Source organism: Cololabis saira, chromosome 16 (genome assembly GCF_033807715.1).
Source record: "Cololabis saira isolate AMF1-May2022 chromosome 16, fColSai1.1, whole genome shotgun sequence".
NCBI lineage: Eukaryota > Metazoa > Chordata > Actinopteri > Beloniformes > Belonidae > Cololabis > Cololabis saira.
In genome coordinates, this window is record NC_084602.1 from 9,742,786 (window position 1) to 9,763,940 (window position 21,155).

The 21,155-nt window shown below is 39.4% G+C and overlaps 1 protein-coding gene across 1 annotated transcript; it reads left to right on the plus strand.

Moving 5' to 3' along the window:
* The first annotated feature begins 4,570 nt into the window (after window positions 1-4,570).
* Window positions 4,571-10,285, plus strand: LOC133462486 (C-C chemokine receptor type 6-like). The gene is given in 3 exon segments (XM_061743753.1): window positions 4,571-4,671; window positions 9,189-9,326; window positions 9,329-10,285. Coding segments are annotated over 2 exon segments (1,086 nt in total). The 5' UTR covers window positions 4,571-4,671; window positions 9,189-9,197.
* Window positions 10,286-21,155: the final 10,870 nt, after the last annotated feature.

Genomic DNA, 21,155 nt, shown 5'->3' on the forward strand with positions numbered 1-21,155 from the left:
CCCTCCCCCTCCTCCCCCCGACCAGAGGTTGCCAGGTAGGCTGCAGAATGCAGCAGGAACGTAGGCTGCCATGGCTGCCATAATTAGAGCCGAGCTGGCAACCCGGATGCCGAAACAATACTGACTTGGTGATTGGGAGATGGGTGGAGCTTCAGAAACATTACTGACTTGGTGATTGGGAGATAGGTGGAGGGTGGAGCTTCAGAAACAATACTGACTTGGTGATTGGGAGATAGGTGGAGGGTGGAGCTTCAGAAACAATACTGACTTGGTGATTGGGAGATAGGTGGAGGGTGGAGCTTCAGAAACAATACTGACTTGGTGATTGGGAGATAGGTGGAAGGTGGAGCTTCAGAAACAATACTGACTTGGTGATTGGGAGATAGGTGGAGGGTGGAGCTTCAGAAACAATACTGACTTGGTGATTGGGAGATAGGTGGAGGGTGGAGCTTCAACATAAACATCAGTTGAGGGCTGCAACTCCTCTTTTTAAACTGGAATATCCTGGCTTGAGTGCTGTTGTCAGTGACATAAGTATTTGAAATGAACATGATTTTTAAATGTCTGTTGACATATCGGGGTCATTTTATGATTCGTTTTATTATTGCTCTTACATACAGCTCCTTTAACTTGAGTACATTTGAAACCAGCTTTGGCCCCGAAGAGATTCATATGTTTCCGTATTATGGTGTCTTTCTCTCGCGGTCGAGCCTTAATGCATGCGTGGATGACACAGTGAAGTGCATTCTTAGGGCCTGATTTACTAAAGGTTTGCGTGCGTAAAAACATGCGCAAACTTGAAATCACCCACAAACCAATGTGCGAGCTGATCTACTAACAGCGTGCAAAGAGGACTGCGTCTCTGAAATTAGCAAAATAGCACACGCTGTTCATTTAGTACTTTTGCCCTGATGAATAATCAATATGGGGCGTACCCGCCAGAAAGCGCTAAATACTGGGAGGGGAAAATGCAAATTGGTTCATTTACCACACGCAATGAGATTTACCAAGCCTGAAAGTTATTGCGGGGATTGTGATTGCGTCTGTATTTAATACGTTTTATGCATTACGCACCGATGGCTGCTGTTATTGTGGCAAGGAGGCGACATCGCCAAAATCAAAGAATACGCAGAGAGAGAGTCTTTATTCTACTGCATGCTATTTTAAAAAAAGTTTTATTAAAGGCCACTTTTTCTTTAGTTCTTCGCCTTATATCTTGCCACCTTCTTTTAACCTCATCTGCCGTTCTTTTTGTCTTACCAACTGCATTTATTCTATCGCAGATTTTCTCCCATATTGCGTTTCTTTTGGTAATGTTTAAATTTCTTTGCTGTAGTTCATGAATGTGTTTATTTGCCTCTTCCACTAATATCTCTAACTCCAACTCGTCAAATTTCATTTTGCGCTTGCGACTATCCTGCTTTCCATCCAGACTCTCCATGGCGCAAACCGTAAGACACGCAACACCTCATTTAAATACTGCGGTTTGCACCCGTTATCAATTGCGCACGCAATCTTAGTTGATCACCCGCAAAACACACAACAACAGCACGTGCAAACTTTTTCAGTGCACACGCAATTTAGTACTCTTTATTTAGGATCTTAGTAAATCAGGCCCTTAGAAGGTGAATTCTGGAAGTGAAAGTGTAAAAATGTAAAACTGTGTTCACGAGTCCGTGCATGGATTTCCGTCGTACATGTCTACTTTTAATCCAAGGAAGATCAGAGGCATCCAGGATTTTCAGCCTTTTCATGTCTACAGAGATTTCTTTTGATGATGTCATGAACTGTAGATGTTTTTCTGACATCAATTCATATTTGGTTCATGCAGTTTTTCACCAACATGCTTAAAATGGTTTTATTTGCTTTCAGATGTCTTCGTGGCCCCAAAGTATCTCTGTGACCTGCTGGAGTCGTCCGCTGCAGGCAATCCCAAGAGCACAACAACAAGCAGATTAGCAGAGTCAGAAAAGGTTTTAATCTGGTCCAAAAAAACAGGCAGAGGTCAAAACTGGGCAGATAGGCAGAATAGGCAGACAAATCCAAGGGAGCAGGCAAGATCCAAAAACGGGGAAAGAGCCTCAATATCAGGCAGGCAGAATCCGTAGGCTGGGAAATGCTGGAGAGCTGGGCAAACACACTAGACAATCTAGCAGAGGACATGTGGAACTGGGCTGGTACATGAAGGAGGACGGATGACAAAGAAAACCAGGTGTGGAGTTGGGCGGGGATGCACCGGTTAATGCAGGGGTCGGCAACCTGCGGCTCCAGAGCGGCATGTGGCTCTTTAGCGCCGCCCTAGTGGCTCCTGGAGCTTTTTCAAAAATGTTGGACTTTTTTCCTTTTTTTTCTTTTTTTTTTTTCCTTTTTTCCTCTTCTTTTTACCCTTTTTTCTCTTTTTTTCATCCTTTTTCCTTTCTTATCTCGACATTTCGACTTTGGAAATTTTAACTTTTTTTTCGACATTTCAACATTAATCTCGACATTTCCACTTTGTTCTCGACATTTCCACTTTTTTCTCGAAGTGCATAATGAAAAAAAAATCTTCCCCCTGTTATAACTAATATACATGCAGCATGTGTTGCCTTCATTCTAAGGCTTATACAAGACTTTTCAGTTTTTGCAGCTCCAGACATATTTGTTTCTTGTGTTTTTGGTCCAATATGGCTCCTTCAACATTTTGGGTTGCTGACCCCTGGGTTAGTGGAATGAGACAATTGCCTGGCTGATGAGGGTGGCAGGAACTGAAATGACAGGAGAATTAGTGATCTGATGAAAACATTCACAAACAGAGATCATCCCGTAACATCCTGCTGCTTGTCCTTTTGGATCGATGACTTTGGGGTGCAGTCTTTTCAGCGCGTCTATGTGTACACCGACTCCATCCCCGCTTCATACGGCAGAGTTAACACATTTCTGAAAGCTTTGTAGTGATCTCGTAGCACGGTGGGGTGGTTTGTGCTGTTACCTCCCAACAACATGCCTGGTTTGATTCCCAGCAGGGCCTTTCCATGTGGAGTTTGCATGTTCTCCCTGTGCTTTCTGGGTCCAGGAACATGAACATTCAGAATGTATTGTAATAAAGTAACTGTGGATGGAGCTGCCGTCGTACATCGGGCTGGTTCATTTCCTGTTTTCAAAACAATCATTTATTGTCTTTGGCTTTTAACCCAGTCTGAGTCAACGGTTTCACCATGTTTCATTTGTGGTTGGATTTGAATGCTGGTTTTGCTTCTTATTCCCCCCAGCCTGTTAAGTTACACTTTATCGCTTTATTCTTTGGTTTTTAACCCAGTTTTGAGATGTTGACTTTTATTGTTCCCAATTGAAAATTGTTTTCTGTTTCCATCCTATTCTTGACTTGTTTTTATTTATTTTAGTTGGTTTGGTGTTCAGAACTTTGTTGTTTTGAAGTGAGTATTGAGAGCAGTGACGCTCTGATCATCTTTACCCCTGAGAGACTCTGCATCTCTAACATCCTCTTTTCTACACAGTCATGTCACTGACCCGTTGAAAATTAACCAAATTAGTTGTGAATCTTCTTCCTGATGTTTCCTTTTGATACTGTTTTCTCCTGGCAAACAACTACCAGCACTTCATGTTTGTTGGACCAGCAGGGTGTTTATATGTATTGTTGCATTGTCTACTCTGTTTTTCTGTTTGTCTTTCTCTTTTAAATGTCATGAGCTGTTTGGCAACTAATTTTCCCCAGAGGGGACAATAAAAGTTTCAATTAATCATCCAATCAATCTTTTGTTACCATGTACAAACCTTTTTTTGAGCATGTTACGACTTTCAAAATTAAAATTAGCGTCTTAATTTTATTTTTGTCAGATGTTTCACTTTCAACATAGGTTTTGTTTCTTGTATTGGGAATAAAGTTTTATTCATAGTTTACGCAGTATTTCAACTTTTTTAGATTTGAGGTTGTAAATAAAAGAATAAATGTGGCTTTACAAGTTTCGGTTGTGATGGTTTTATACCCACTTTATCAACGCAGCTCTATTGTGTCCATATTAATTGTACATTGTTCTAAGTTAGGATCCGCTTTTTGAAAAGTAGAATGATGTGCTATCTAGTTAAAAATAACAGCTTTGGGTGGTGGAGATAAAGGACAAGGAAAATCTGGTTACTTGATTGGACAGAACACAATCTGAAGTTAGAATAAAACGATGCGGTTTTGATGTTCATCACATGCTGCTTCAACATTTGTGGTTCAGTAAGTGAAGCTTATCAAATAATGTATATTTTTGGAGGATTCTCACAAAGAGGTTAACTTTAGACGCGTGTGAAAAAACATCAGAGTTGCTTAGAAGACAAGAGGAACTTCCAGCAGGAAGATGCATATGAGGTGTTACTTTGTTCTGTAAGTGCAACTATCAGATAAAAGCATGTTTATGGGCGACAGTTCAAGATCTGAGGCAGGAAGATCAGTGGAGCATTTCATCCTCACACAAGCAAATACTGAAAGCTTGTGGTTTTGGCTGCAGGTTCTTTCACTTTTCAGGGTTTTTTTTTTCTGCACTGAGCATTTATAACATGACGCCCTCAGTTTGAACATCTACTTCACCAGCAGCTGCTGCACCAACAAATCTCTGCTACCCGGCGCATCATTTCATCATTTTCTGACTTTACGACACTGACCATCACAGTTAAACGTCATTCTCAAAGGTATGTATGCTCTCTTTACAGATAAAAATAAAACCAGATTCTGTTGGAGTTTTACATTTAAACGTCAAACATATGAATTTAAGGTAAAAAAGGAAATACATACTTTTAAAGAAATAAAATAATTTTATGGAAAATGTTTATTGAGACAGAAAATTTAATTTAACAGAAAAGGAAAAGAAGTAGGAACATTTTTTTCAGACTATGTTCTGCAAAACATTGCAACAATACTTGCAGAGCTCCTGAACTTCTCAAATTGTGTTTCTATTTAAAAACTATGGACTATCTTCACCATCCTGTACACTATCTTCCTGAGAAGTGAAAGCCCTGAAACAAGATGTACATCACAATTATCATGTTTGTTCCTCAAAATCAATTTCTATAGAAGTTAAAGCTCACCATAAACCTCCAACAGTATGGCAAAGTGCTGGATAAATCATTTATTTCTCTCATTCTTGCTCAAAAGATAACCATGAGTAGTAATAACAAAGTACAAAGTACAAGTGTGCTTTTTAGTACAAGTGTGCCAGAAAAACACGTAAAAATGAACAGGTTCAGCAGAAAACTGACTCTACAAACATGAATAAGTATATAACTAGTTCACTTCTGAAAGGTTTGGCCTTCACATTGTTCCGGTGAATCTGATATTTTGAGAATTATCTTTATAATTAGGGCACAAAACAATATATTTCACCTTAAGACATTTTACAGTATTTTCTTTATTCTTTTCACAATTGTGTACAAGCCTAAGTTTCTTTAACATAAGTCATTCAAATTTGTAATTTTATTGTTTTCTGAAATTTGATTGTCTGTTTATTAGCCTTTTTGAAAATTTACCTAACTGATATCTTTTCTTTTCTTGATACCTTTATCTTACAAGTGAAGCCTTGTATGAGTGGACCAAATTTCAGATTTCCGTCTCTGGATTTGTGAGATACTGACACAACGTAGCATCTGCTATGGATGAAATTTCACAAAAGCTGGTCTGTTTACAAAGTCCTGATTGTTGTTACAAACGTTCATTGGCATAATTATGTCATTATTTTTATACCATTGAGTAGCTCTTGGTCTGGTCTGGTGCATAACTGTAAAATAGATCTCCCACTTAATATTAATTCAAAATCATTTAATCTTCATTGTTCTATGTCCATTTCCCCAGAAAATGTAAATTTCCAGCAGTGAATGGAGTCAGAAAACTAGCTTTTCCAAAGTGTCTGATTAGCCATTTCTGCTACTAGCTATTGTTTGAGTCACTAATTCATAACAACTATGTATTTAACTCATTCAAACAGTAAAGCAACATGTTAACTGATAAAAAGTGAACATTACTTTGTGAATGTTTGACTTGATGTGAATGAAATCAGGCAGAAATGTTTCAAACAGTGACATTAGCTGCGTGTTTACTTTGCAGATGCTTGTAGTAGCGCCCACGTCGATATCGGTTAGGTGAAAGTTTTACATTTCTGAGCTGGGACTCTGAACTCAGCGTGTACTCTAGCTAGCTAAAATGTCCAACTAGGAAGTTGGAGGAAAAGGAAAAGAGGATAGAACAATTGTTTATTTTAACCCAAATGTTTTCCAAGTAAGGACTCAAATTACAATTTGACCACTATAGCGCCCCCTACAGTCAATAGTCTTTGTAAACATGTTTTATTATCGTATCAGCTTGGATGTTGCAGGTCTTTTTATGCAGCTTTTTGTTCATGAAGTTCAAATTGCTTCAGTTCTGTAAGTACCTACATTTACTCAAGTGCAATTGCACTTTTGAAGATTAAAATAGCAATTAATTCTGATGTAGGACCCATGCATTAATTACAAATTTCCTGCAACCTTATGTTCTGTTCTGACTCAAATCTGCTTTGATTCACATTTTTATGCTCTTTTAAGGGATGTTTAGAGGTAAAGGATGTAGGGATGTAAATACTATTGGTGGAGTTTTATAGCTGCATCTGAGGTGTTTTTTATGAGCTAAAAAAAAGTTTTAATGTTTAAATTGAAAGCAGTCTAAGAAAAATTCAGAAATTGCTGGTTAATTCAGCAAACAACTACATTAAAAGTTTCCTCCCAGTCCTGAATTTTCTCAATGCTTTTCAGATTAATGATCCTTTTGCATGATTTTATGCATTTATTTTTATTTATGATGCCATTTAATTTCATCTTAAATATAATGTTGGTTTTCCACAAATATCAAAATAAAGGAGTTTAAATTTGACAAACTTCATATACGCATAACAAAAGAAAGATGGAGCCCTCAGAAGCTGCAAAACAGCTGCACAACTTGATGTTCAAACTTCACCAAAAGCTTCTCCTCCTTTGAACTTTTCTGATCCTTATCTGATTGTTACTATAAGTCATCTTTTTTTGCACATTAAAGCAGTCGACCCATATGTCAAGAGTACTTTCCATGTTACTGATCTACCTACACATGTGCTGACAGATCACCTCGTACATCTGTGAACCTGACTGATAAAGATCAGATTATAATCTGAGCTCAGGCTGATGATGGCACATCAACCCACCATCAGGTCTGCATGCATCCTTTAAATGCGTTTTTGAGGGAAAAAAATAGGTCATTGGCAGATAGAGGAAGAGCTAAACTGGCACACAGGCAACATGTAAACAGACAAAATACTGAGATGAACTTTTTAGCCACTAACAGCAGGTTTTCCTCGAACCACCATCAGCATCAGAGTGGTGTCAGTCGTGGTGGTGGTGCCCACGTTTACCAGTGTGAATTTGAGGGCAAGAAAAGCCTTAAACTGCTTATTTACCAATGACAAGCAAGCTTAATACTATATTTTGATTTAAAATTACACTGTTTTAGTTTGTTCCTATATGACTTAAATTGATGACATTAATGCTAACAAAGACTTTTTTTTTCAATAGATAGACAAAGCTTTTCCAAGAGGGTTATTGGAGTAAAAGTGGAGTCACCCTTTCTCAAGTATGAGAGGAAAATCTATGTAAAAAAATCAAAAGTAAAAGAATGCATCATGCAATTAAGATTAAAAGTATGTTAACCCCTTGGACTTAACTGGTTTTCTTCATCAGTTACATTAAAATGTGTAAAAGGAGTCAGTATTTTTTACAAATATAGTCCTGTTAATGACGTTAGTTTGGAGGTGTTGTTTTGAGCTACATTTTTATGAAATGCATTCCAACATTTGAAGTTTACTGTTTTTAAGATGTTTGTGCTGATGTGAACCACGTCTCACAAAAGGAAATCTCTGAACACTTAAGACCAAGGGTAGTTGATCTGCAGGAACACAGTCTTTAGACACCCGTCAGTGGCTACAGTGGCTTTTCTTTTTAGAGGTAGATGTCCAGCTAAAATCACTCAAAAAACTCAATCCCAGTGGTGAAACTCGGTGGAGGGGGCTTCATGATTCGGTACTGGTCTGCTGCTTCAGGGTCTGCACCATTATCAAAAGGAAAATGGGAGCGTTTACCAAAATCTCACTCCAGAATAATGTGTGGGTCTGTCCAGCAGCTGAAGCTTAGTCGAAGTTGAGTGATACAGCAGGACAACAAGTCTAAACATGAAAGTAGATCCACAGAGGTTTTAGAAAAAACAAAATCCCCCTCCTGGACTGCAGCATGCACACCTGACCCCACAGAGATGCTGTGGAATGAAGTCCGGACAGTCGTTCACACCAGACATCCTACAGACGTGTCTGACCTGAAGCAGTTCTGCAGAGAGAATCATCCTTCCTCCTGAAGGCTGAGCAGATTAGGTTATTGAAGCCAGATGTTCACGCCTGGGGTTCAGACACCTTTATCTAAGGAACATCTTTGTGACAGATCACATTTTATAGCAAATTAATCCAGAAATCCAGTAAACTCAAAGGAGGTTTTGCTTTTTCATATGCTTTTTTTGGTTACTTTTAATTTAGTAGTTTAACTTTAAACATATGTTGGCATTAAAAATTGTTTCTTAACACTGTGATTCCTGACATAGGAAACAATTACATACTTAAATAATTTCAATGAATTTCACCAAGCCCCCTCCCCAAATTCTGTCTTTAACAGTTTGTAAATAATTATATTTTGCATCATTATGAATTAGTATTGATCTATTGTACAAAAATATTTGTTTTAACTCATCTTTCATAGTTGGGGTGGTAGAGAGGTCTCAGAAATTCAAATATCAAATGTGATACATCTGTCATGAGAGGGTTAATATTGTTATCTATTAATGTACAGTACAGACCAAAAGTTTGGACACACTTTATCATTCAAACAAATGGGGAAGTTTGTCCAAACTTTTGGTCTGTACTGTATATCCTTTTTTTTCCTGTTTTTTTGACAAACTAATTAATGATCTGCTGCAGCTGTGTTGTATTAGTTTCTCCTGGCATCGTTCCCTCAACCACAGCTGAGTCTACAGAGAACATGAGTACATTAGGACTTTCTCTGGCACTGCTCATTTATATGTTGCACTGTTTTCCTAACTATCTTTGAAAATGTTGGAAGTGCAAACAATTGCTGTTTGGTGATAACGGTTGTCTTTCCCCCTCCAGACTGAAAGGATGGAGAATGGAACTGAAGACTATGATATGACCTGGCCTACAGATGACCCAAATGAACTGTGCGACATCAGTCCCGTCCCTGCAATGTTCTCCGCCCAAACCTGCATCCACTCCATCATCTGTTCGGCAGAGAGAATCTGATCGGCAACATTCTCGTCATTGCCACCTACGCCTTCTACAAGAGAACCAAGACCATGACGGACGTCTATCTCCTCAACGTGGCTTTGGCAGACTTGATTTTCGTGGTGGCTCTGCCACTCATTGTATACAATGAGCAGGAAGGCTGGTCCATGGGTGTCGTGGCTTGCAAGATCCTACGCTCGGCCTACAGCATCAACCTTTACAGCGGAACGTTGCTGCTCGCTTGTATCAGCTGCGATCGTTATGTCGCCATCGTTCAGGCTCGACGCTCCTTCGGTTCTCGCTCCCACTCCCTGACCTACAGTCGTCTCGTCTGCTCAGCAGTTTGGGTGTTGGCAGGGGTTTTAACTCTGCCTACGCTCATCTTCACTAAGGTCTTTGATGAAAAAGATGTCAACGATGAGACTGTCACGGCGACTTGTCTGATGCATTTCAGCTCTGAGGACACAGCGGTGTTAATAAAGTTGCTGGTGCCGAGCTTTCAGATGGCCGTCGGCTTCCTCCTGCCGCTGTTGGTGATGGCGTTCTGCTACTCGTGCATCGCGCACACCCTGCTGAGAGCTCAGAGCAGCGAGAGGCACAAGGCCCTCCGCGTGGTGGTGGCTGTTGTCGTGGTTTTCATTGCCTGCCATCTTCCCTACAATGTGGCTCTGCTGCTTCACACCATGTCTCTCTTCAAGCAGAGAGACTGTGCAGCTGAGAGGATCAAAGTCCAAGCTCTGGAGATTTCCCGGAGCGTGGCCTACCTTCACTGCTGTCTCAATCCCATCCTCTACGCCTTCATCGGAGTCAAGTTCAGGAGCCACTTCCTGCAGATAATATCAGATCTGTGGTGCTTTGGCAAGAGGTTTGTCTCCTCCTCTCGTTCTTCGTGTGGGGCTTCTGACGTTTGCACCTCGGGCTGGAAGATCCCAGAAGGCTCCAACATGTCGTCCTTCAGTGCGTGACAGAAACTGCCCTGAAGGGGATATTCAAACCGTCATCAAAATAAGGCTCTTCTGCACCTGCACACGAGTGGATTGATGTGAAACAGTTTTTTTTGTTTCTCTTGTTTCTACAAATAGAAACATTTTGTTCTAGGTTTTTATTTGTTTCTTTTTTCAGTTTCTTCATTAATACACAAACAGAAAATAGTCAGCATCAACCACAGAAAAACCTATTTCGATTGACTTCTAGATTCTTCAGAACAAAATCGCTCTACAAGGCAAGGAAAGTTTATTTGTATAGCACAATTAAACACAACGTAATTCAAAGTGCTTTACATCAACATTAAAAGCGGCAAGACACAATTAAAAAGTAAATAACAAATAAAATGAAATAAAATGATAAGAAAAGAGGTAAAATAATAAAAAGCACAAGTTGTTAAAAAGTAAGGGCAGTAGAGTACAGCAGGTACATCTCATTCTTTGATGCCTTGAAAAAGGTCTATGACCGAAACTTCGGCCTAATAAACAAGTGTACGGTGAGAAGAAGGTGTGCGACGCACCTTTCTGCAAATCCGGTGTGCAAAAAGTTTTCCACTTCGGACACATCTCATTCTTAAAATGGCAAGAATTACGTTTCTATACGGTCAAAACGTACAAAGACCAGGTCAAATACAGTATTACAAAAGTAATATGTAACAATTGGTACGGTGAATTAAACCAATTTGACAATTTAAAGTCAGTATTTGATGTGAGCTCAGAACCAAGCTCAGCGTTAACTCTTTTATATAATAGCTATAAAACTCTTAAAATGAGATAAGACAGAAAACTGGGTATATTACAGTTTAAATCAGTTGGGTAAAGCTCATTAAGGGACCTTTAAACAGACTTAAAGCAACTTAAAGGAGCTTGAGGCCGGATTGTGGCAGGATTTATGAAAAAAATCCGTATACGTTTTAAGTTTTCTAGTAAAAATGTCAGATGAAGCGTTCCAAACCCAAAAGAATGAGCCCTCTAGTGTATCTCTCCGTTGCCTTGAACAGGCTGTGTGCTGCAAAATGTGCTGCAATTCGGTCCCGAATTTCCCGCGCTGTCCTGCGGATGTGACGTCACATGACGCTGCATGCACGTTCTCCCCGTTCTCCCGTGCCGGCTTCACTGTTGGCTGCAGTACCCCCGACGGCCGTCGTGGTGAAGGGTGGCGCTAGAGAGTCTCATTTCTTAAAAGGAGCCTCAAGCTCCTTTAACAACAGTTTCGGGATCAATGTGAGGTTTGAAAACTGGATTCAACACCACACAAGGGTGTTTCCCAAACATGTCACACACATTCACACAGTAGCTCCGTTTCACATTCATCTGTAAAAAAAAGAATAATTTCATCATCCACTTGGTGTTTTTTTCAATGGTCCATTACTGTAACTCAAAGGACAAACTAAAGCGATGACTTCCTTAAATCTAATTTTAAACTTTCTTAATTTTCTTAATTTTAAACTTCCTTAAAAGACGAGAGCAGCTGCATTCCCACAACGCACGTTTAAAACCAGTCCAGGAAGAAAATACATCTGCTAACATCAAGTCATATTCAAGAACATGTGGTTTACTAAGTAACTGCTAAATCCTCTCAGATTATGAGTTATTTGGCCATGTTGAGTTTTGAATTTTCACTAGAGCTTGTGAAAGTAGGCGGTAGCTTCAATGAACACACCGCAGCCGCACTGGTTTTGGTCTGTTCTCAGTCGGGTTTTTATGCATTCTAACCAGATCCCACATAAATAAACGGCTGTGTTTTTGTGTTTAAATGTCACTTCCTGTAAAACTAACACCTGGATGGATACACATCCGTGTGAAAACCAAACTCGTAGCTGATAAGCTGATTTGTAAATAAAAAAAACAAATATTAGGGATCGATGTCTGTTGTAAAACTTATTTTTTTTGTTTTGATGTTTAAACAATGTTTTATGAGTCTCTTCATTTATTTTTCTTTTTTACACAGTTTTAATTTTATAAGTATATATGGCTTTTTTGGCATTAGAAAGCTTTAAGTACTTTGTATCTGATTGTACGATTTTTCATGTTGTCAGAATAAACATTATCTTTGAAAGAGTGTATTTTCCTTAGACGAGCCGTCCTGTCTCGTGTTTTCAGACTTATATGTCGTAACTATGAATTCTTGACTCTTGATGTCAATAAAAAAAAATTATAATTTTTTTTTTTGACATTTTATGTATTTCTTTGCTTAATAAACACGCAGCGAGACTTTATTTAGGGACTCGATCAGATTTTACCTCAAACTTCAGGGACTGTACCAATTCATGAGATGCATAAAGGAGCATAAAGTTTAGATAATCCATGTCTGAAAGCAGAGCAGATGGTACTCTATGCTATAAAAATAAAAAAAAACTATTAATCACAATACTCTGGTCTGATGAACACTGATTAGAATATGACTACAACATGTTATTAACAGTTATTATCTATTCCAGATGTAAAAAAAACAAAACAAGGTAAGGTTTATTTGTAAAGCACATTTCAGCAACAAGTAGATTCAACGGGCCAGTAAAAGATGTACATAAATAAGAGACGCGGAGAACAAAAGCAAACCAAAGTGTTGAACTACATGGACGAATGAATAAGAATGAGATCAGACACGGTGTGAGTCAGCTCACATTAACCTCACCGGCATCCTGCACCTACACCTCAGACTGAACTCTCAGATGTGTTGATAAGGTTAGGGAAAGCAGAAGTTAAGTAGACCAGGTAACCGCGTGGAGCTTTATTCTGCTTTAGTCATGCGGGTCGTTGTGTTTAGACAGGAAAATGCTACTTTTCATGAAGAAAACCCGGATCAGACGTTTAGGACGCAAACATGACATTAGCACAGTGTTTTAGCACTGAGCACTTTTCTTTTTCAATTCAATTCAATTCATTTATTAAGGACTGCACGACAAGTCGGCAGAATTTGCTTTCGGCACAGCATAGTGCCAGCACATAGTACTGTGGCAACAGACTTCAGTTATACATTTAACATACATGAGCAGACATCGACATTAAAGCAGACATTTACATACAGACTATACATTTAACACATTTAAATGGAGTATGGAGATGAGTGGAGTTCACTAGCCTGATGGCAGTGGGAAAGAAGCTGTTTTTGAACCGGGTTGTTTTTATTGAAATGGACCTAAAGCGTCTGCCAGAGGGCAACAGTTGAAACAGGTGGTTAGCTGGGTGTGTTGAATCAGAGATTATTTTATGTGCTCTTGTTATTGTGCGTTTATGGTAAAGTGAATCAAGTGATGGGAGGGGGGTGTTTGATACGTTGGAGTTTGCTGCGTGAGTGTCCAGACTGCCGTACCAGACTGAGATGGAAGCTGTGAGGATGCTTTCTAGGATGGCTGTGTAGAACTGAAGGAGGAGATTGCGTTTTACTTTGTATTTCTTGAGCTGCCTGAGGCTGCCTGAGGTACAATACAAGTTGCCTCTGGGCAGAGCAGCACAACAAACTACAAGAACATGGAGAACAATGATGGTGATGAGATACTTAATAACTGACAGTTGAGCTGATGAAAGGAAAGAGAAGAAGAGGAGAGAAGGAGGGGTGAGGGGCACCGCTCAGTGGATCATGTCGGTGTCCCAAGATGAACAACAACTTTTAACTTTCCTCATTGTGCCAATATTTATTTAAAAAAAAAAAGAAATCCCAAAAGAACTAAAATCATGCGGTCAACAGTAAGTACCTGCTAAATAACCAAAGCCAGAGCATTCATTTGCGAGCCATGAACTGATCATCAGCTGGTGTGCAGACCAGCATCAAAGCAGATGTTTTGATGCTGTTGGTTAATGGTCTAAAGCATTTAAATGTGTTAACACATTGCCAAGAGAGAAATACATAAATGATGGTCTTAGATAAAGCAATTGTTGCTGCACATTGATCTGGAAAGGCTATAAGGCTATAAGGTCTTTGGTTGGCCTTTTTTATTACATGGCTTGTGTTAAGGTCCCATTTGAGTGTGTTGTTGATATGAATGCCCAGGAACTTGTAGGAGTCTGTGATTGTGATAGGTTGTCCAGAGATGAGTAGGGGTGTTTTGGGGGGTGGTTTGCGTCTGAAATCTGTTATGAGTTCTTTGGTTTTGGAAGTGTTGAGTTGGAGGTTGTTGTCCTGGCACCAAGTTACAGCTTGGGCCACCTGCTCTCTGTAGTGAGTTTCATTGTTGTTGGTGATGAGTCCAGTTAAGGTTGTGTCATCCGCATACTTATAGATGGAGACTGTCCTGTGGTGAGCAATGGCGCCACCATTTGGTGGCTAGGGGTGGCTACAGCCACCACTGGATTACTCTGAGCCACCCCTTAGCCACCCCAAGGAGGCACATTGGATTTATGTAGATCTAGGAAATATATTTTAAACATAGGCCTCTATATTTTTAACAGAAATAGCAACAACAATAATATATATTAGTAAGAATAAGAATCAGACCACAACGGGATCCCTCATTCCCTCATAACTCATTCACTGCCATTGACGTTTATAGACGTCATTTGTGTGTAATATTTGTCCACCAGAGGGCAGCATTGTCACTCTCTATAAAGCCGCCATTTGCCCCTCCCCGAGGGGCATCTGCGAGTGAGAGAGGAGATGGCTGCCGCATTCTACTGCAGATTACGAACGAACGGCAAACGGTAGGAACAAAATTCCTTTTTCTGAGGACAGAAGAGACTCTCCCCTTTATTCAGGGGGGCTTCGGTGTTCACATAGTCGTAAATACGATATTATTTTGGCTTTGGTAGATCGGAAAACGGACTCTGAAACGGGCTGGCAGTGAATATAAGTAAAGTGATAATAAAATACTGTTAAAATACATAAATATAAAATATTTTTGGTGGTATTTTTGGTTGGTATTTTGGTGGCACACCCAAAAAAAAAAAAAAAAATATATATATATAATTTTTTTTTTTGGTTGGGTATATATATATATATATATATATATATATATATATATATATATATATATATATATATATATATATATATATATATGTATATATAAATAATTTTTTTTTTGGTTGGGTGTGCCATCCTAAGAATTTGCCTTGCCACCCACTAGCCACCATCAGATTTTTTTTCTGCTGGCGCCACTGGTGGTGAGATGTGAGGAAGTTGGTGTAGATGGAGAAGAGCCAGGGGGAGAGGACACAGCCCTGGGGGGCACCAGTACTGAGGGTCAGAGGACCGGAAAGGGGTCCGCCTATCCTAACCCTCTGACGCCTCTGCCACAGGAAGCTCCTGATAGCCTTTTTAAGAGTTTGTGGCTCTTGTGGCCTTTATTTAAAATTTAGACAGGAAGGAGGGTAGAGAGGGAGAATGGGGACGACATGCAGCAAAGGACGAAGGCCGGGACTCAAACCTGCAACCGCTGCAGGAGGACTGTAGCCTCAGTGCATGGGCTGCTTGCTGAAACCACTGAACCACCCAGTGGACCAACACTGAGCACTTTTAACCCCTTAACCACACAATTCCCTTCAATTTTATTTATAAAGCATCTTTAACAACAGAAATTGTCTCTAGAATCTTTCCAGAGACCCAGAACATGACCTCGAGCAATTATTACATAAACAATGGCAGGTAAAAACTCCCTTGGTTGGGAGAAAAACCTTAAGCCAAACAGTGTCGATATTGATTTGAAACATATATCATACACATGCAGTTGCATAACTTCAGAAACATACCCTTAACGTTCCACTCCAAGGATGTAAGTTAGTTAGTTTATCAACTTTATTTCAACTTTATTCTCGAAATTTCGACTTTGTTCATGAAATTTCGACTTTATTCACAAAATTGTATTTCAACATTAATCTCGACGTTTTTCTCGACATTTCGACTTTTTTCTCAAAGTGCATCATGAAAAAAAAATCTTCCTCCTCTAAAATATTATTTTTACTTTTCTCCTGCCTGGCCCTAATACTTGTAGGTTGTTTACTCCTGCAAAGATTGATTTGATTGTTTTTGACTTGTGAATAATCTTTATCGGTGTAGAATCTTGTACTTGTTTTGAAATGATTTTATAGCCTTTCCAGATCAATGTGCAGCAACAACTGCTTTCTCTAAGACCATCATTTATGTATTTCTCTCTTGGCAATGTGTTAACACATTTAAATGCTTTAGAGCATTAACCTATCAAAACATCTGCTTTGATAGTGGTCTGCACACCAGCTGATGATCAGTTCATGACGTGCAGATGAATGCTCTGGCTTTGGGTATTTAGCAGGTACTTACTGTTGACCGCATGATTTTAGTTCTTTTGGGATTTCTTTTTTTTTTAAATACATATTGGAACAATGAGGAAAGTTAAAAGTTGTTGTTCATCTTGGGACACCGACATGATCCACTGAGCGGTGCCCATCACACCTCTTTCTCTTTCTTTTCTCAGTTATTAATCAGAAGTATCTCAACACACTATCATGTCACTTCCATGTTCTTGTAGTTTGTTGTGCTGCTCTGCCTAGAGGCAACTTGTATTGTAAATAGACGCTATACAAATGGAATTGAATTGGGATGTAATTGCCAAGCTGCACCAAGACACACATTGATCAAATTTGTTTTTAATTATTATTTATTTATTTTTTAAAGAATGAATCATGTAAGTTACGTACCAAGAAATCAGACCAAGATCTTCAGGGTGTCTAGAGAAGAAACTCATCCAAACAAGCCTCTTAAAAACAGCCTGTCAGTGTTCAACAAAGCCAGTATAAAAGGTGTCAAGGTCAAGAAAAAGAGAAATGAGAACATGTTTTTAGTGAGAGGAAGTAGATGAACAGGACCAAACCTCCTCCTTCCACCAGAGGCCCTCGGTGAGCCGCGTTTCCTTTCACACGCTTTATAGCAGGAGCTTTCCTGTCCTCTCACTGTTCCACATGAGGTTCTTTACAAAGCACCAGAGCTGATTCCTCATGGAGGGAGAACTTTAACTTTATTACATTTTTATTCACCAGTATCTTGAAGCTTGTTTATTTTGATTCCTTGTTTGGAAATCTTACTTCCCTCTTGTTACACACACTTGATCACTGATCACTTGACATCTTTATCCATCCCTGAACCGTAGACACCTTTTTAAAGGGCAAGGCAGGTTTATTTGTGAAGGAAATTAAAGACAATTAAAGCTGCTTTACATAATGGAAACATCAAAAGTAAAGAATAAAACATATTGAGTTATAGTGCAGTGGCATAATAAAGAAAATGAAGATGTAAACTAGAGTTGAAATGAACACTGTTTTAATTTAAATTCAGAAGGGGTTCAATCATTCAGTCAAAGACAAGTCGTAAATGAACCTTGATTTAAAGGAGCTGAGAGTCTCAGCATTCCTGCAGTGTTCTAGAGAAGTTCATAACATTCCAAAACACAAATATACTTTTAAGAGACATTTATATACTAGATATCAGCTCACTGTCTGGGTACAAGAAGAAGTAGAAATAACACTTTGACTTTTATTTATTTTCCAACAGTATGACGATGTTTCCAGACAAAAAGAAAGTCCAGAGTACTCAGAAGGTTCATCTAAAATAAATCATGTGACGAAGGTGCTCTTTGGTGGGAAAAAGGATGTCAAAAAAGAAGAAAGATCCAAGGCACTCTTCTTCAAATATAAAAAGCCTTTATTTGAAATGTTTATTTCATGTAGAAGATTAAAAAAGTGGGTTAAAGCCCACGCGTTTCGGCCTTTCTCAGGGTGTGACGATGTTTCTTCTTCTTTTTTCTTTTAATCAACAGTTTGACTTCATTTGTTAATACACATTTTTGTGTTTCAGACTGGCAGCAGATTCCAGATAAAGTTGGGACAGAGAAAGTGTTTTGTTTCCGAGACACCAGACACGTTTGGGCGTCGTCCGGGTTACGTTTGGCCCAACGCCCCAGTCATGACACTGGCAAGTGCTCCGTGGCCAAATGACTACCAAAGTTCATTACTGGACCCAGCTGGGGTTTTGTGTGTTTCATGTGGACGGAATTTCACAAATTAGTTTTGACAGGTGATATGATAAGTGCTGTGAGGGCCAGGTATTGCCCAGATGACCACAGAAGATGATGCACTGAACCACGTTTAGGCAACCAGACACAGCTGGAGTTGGTCTGCTGTGGACAAAAGAAAACTGCAGATATGGATATTTATTGTCAAGGTTGTAAAGAGGTGAGAGAGAAAAGAAAGAAAAGAAAAGAAATGTTGTCTTTTCAGACAGTTGATGTCAGCATAGATCAGACCCACATCTAGAAAATGATCCACAGTTCCTTCCCATCCAGGGGGCTGCAGCAACGGAGCACAGTTGGTACGAGCAATCAGAGCAACGAACAAGAGCGATGGAGTGAGCTCTGTAGAGGTTGATGGAGCGAGAGAGACAGCGATGTAAACGAGATGGAAATAAAGATAAAGATGGAAAGATAAAGATGGAAACCAGTTATTCTCCATAAAGAATAACTGGTGAGATCAAACATCATCCGATATCTTTCACATCAGGAAGCGTATGTAACACCTGACGTTGAGACAGATATAATAATGCCTCTCAACATTTGTAAATGAGATGTTCCTGATGCTCCACAATCCCTAAGAGCCTGTCACAAAGACCTCGTGTCCAACGGTCTCACCGTTTCCTCAGCAGCTCCAGGATTCAGGGCTGCTGCTCTCAGCTGTTACTGGAGCTTCCAGACTCCTACTGGGGATGGCAGGTTGCTGGCCCCAAACTTACATTTGTTCCCCTCCTTCCCCTTGGTCCTCGATCAACGGCTTTTCTTTAAGTCCCACTTGCTGCTAAATTAAACTTTTGCTGTGGTCTGCCAGCAAAACAGCAAATACATCAACCACACAAAGGAACGATTCAAGCGCCGAAGCTGCAGCTGAGGATTGATGATTGTTTGAATCGACTTTGGCATCGACACACTGCAAAAACTCAAGATCTTACCAGGAATATTTGACTCTTGTTTTATGTGTAATGAGATTTTTTGATTAATAATGAGACATTTTAACTAGTAATAAGACAAATATTCCTGGTAAGATTTTGAGTTTTTGCAATGTGTCGATGCCAAAGTCAATTCAAACAATCATCAATCCTCAGTTCCAGCTTCTACACTGTCTTCTACACATCCGTATTACAACGTTGCTACTCTGATGTCATCGTGTTAAGCCCGCCCAGACACTCTCTCTGCAAGGACAGACTGATTTGATTGGCTCAAGAATTATTTGCATAGTTAATAAGCTCTAACACCTGGTAGCTAGATGTATCTGTAAAAGAAAATCTACATTTGCAAGCTGTTCTTCTAGATTTCTAGGCTAGTCAATGGGTGATTTTAATAATATTTAGGACAAATATTTGGTGATAAGATCTGGAATACTGAAACATGACGATGGAAACCACGGTGACATTTCCAGTGTCTGGTTCCTCCCAGATGCCTCAGAGTCCAGACATGTTGACACTTCTGCAAATGTTTCACAGAAGTTGTTTGGGTTTTATGAAGAGTAAAGCTTTGCATTTCTGCAGCTCTGTATTTTAATGTTTGACCGAGGTTTCCATGGTAAACTTGTCGATGTGTTGATGAGTGATGGTTTCTGATGAATCATCTGAGGAACAGACGACACTGGTTCAGCTGTAGTTCATGGTTGAAATGGGACGTGTTGTACTGTATGTGACCTATTTTGCTCATTATTCCTCAGGAAACTGTCAACGTCTGGAAACAAGGAACATCATAAATGTCTAATTCTAAATTGTTGCTTCTGGTTTGAATGATCTGAGACTGGACAGGAATTTAGATGTGAAAAGTTAAATGCAAGATGGGGCCTCAAATTAATCCAATGGTGACACTTGTGACTTTCCATACTCGTCTAATAATACAGAGACTGAATCAAAACATGATAAACAAGCTGTTAGCTAACCAAACACTCAGCAGGGAGACGCTAAAGATGGAGCTGTGTTAAAAAAAAGATTACTGCAGCTTTAAAGTGATATGGGAATATAATATATATATCAGTAGCAGCTGGCCAATAGAGGGCGCTACGGCTTTAGATTAGCAAGAAAACTAGTAAATAGTTAGGTTTTTATGTTTATGTTTCTGATTGGTCACGTGTTTCCTCCCCGAGCCCAAGAACCGTAGAATAGTGACGTCATGACACGAACCTCCTCTGTCTTGCAGGCCGGAAGGGCTGTTCATGGGGAGAATCATGGGTTATTTTATTTAATATTCAGCATAACTTTAGTTTCTTTGGTTAATTTTCTATTTAGGAGCTAAGTTAAATCAATTGCCAAACTCTGTCTGGATTATTTGTTTAGTATTTTACACCTGTGTGTGACTGGTCTGATCCGCCCGTGTTTAAGTTCCCCGTGTGTGTTTGTTCAGTCAGGTCAGTTTGGTTTTGTTTCAGTTCGGCGTGACGTGTGGTGCTGGTTATTGTTTAGTTCAGGTTTCTTTATTTGACATCTTTTAAGGGCCCACTTTGTAGAAGTTATTTTGTTTGGGAATAAAACCTTCTCTTTCTTTAAAACCTTCATGGGTCCTGGTGCTTAACCGACTTGGTCCCTCACAGTCTGGAAAAGGAAAACCAAGCAAAGCTTCATTCATGATTTGATGTTTAAAAGTAGCTTAGAACTCTTCCTGAATCTGGGCCAGACTCTACTGCATCAGATTCTGAGTTCCTGCAGCAACTAATCAAAGATTCTTTTTGCTAAATGTTGTAGGAGAAATCCAGATTCATAGTTTGACCCTGGGCTTAATTTTGATACTTAATACTGCCCCAACAGGAGCCAGGTACTTAGGTTATGTAGTAACAGAGCAGTGACAACAGTAAAACCATAGACTGAACTTAAAAACAAAGGACAAATCCTCTGTGACATCACAGGTTTTGTGAAGAGTGAGTT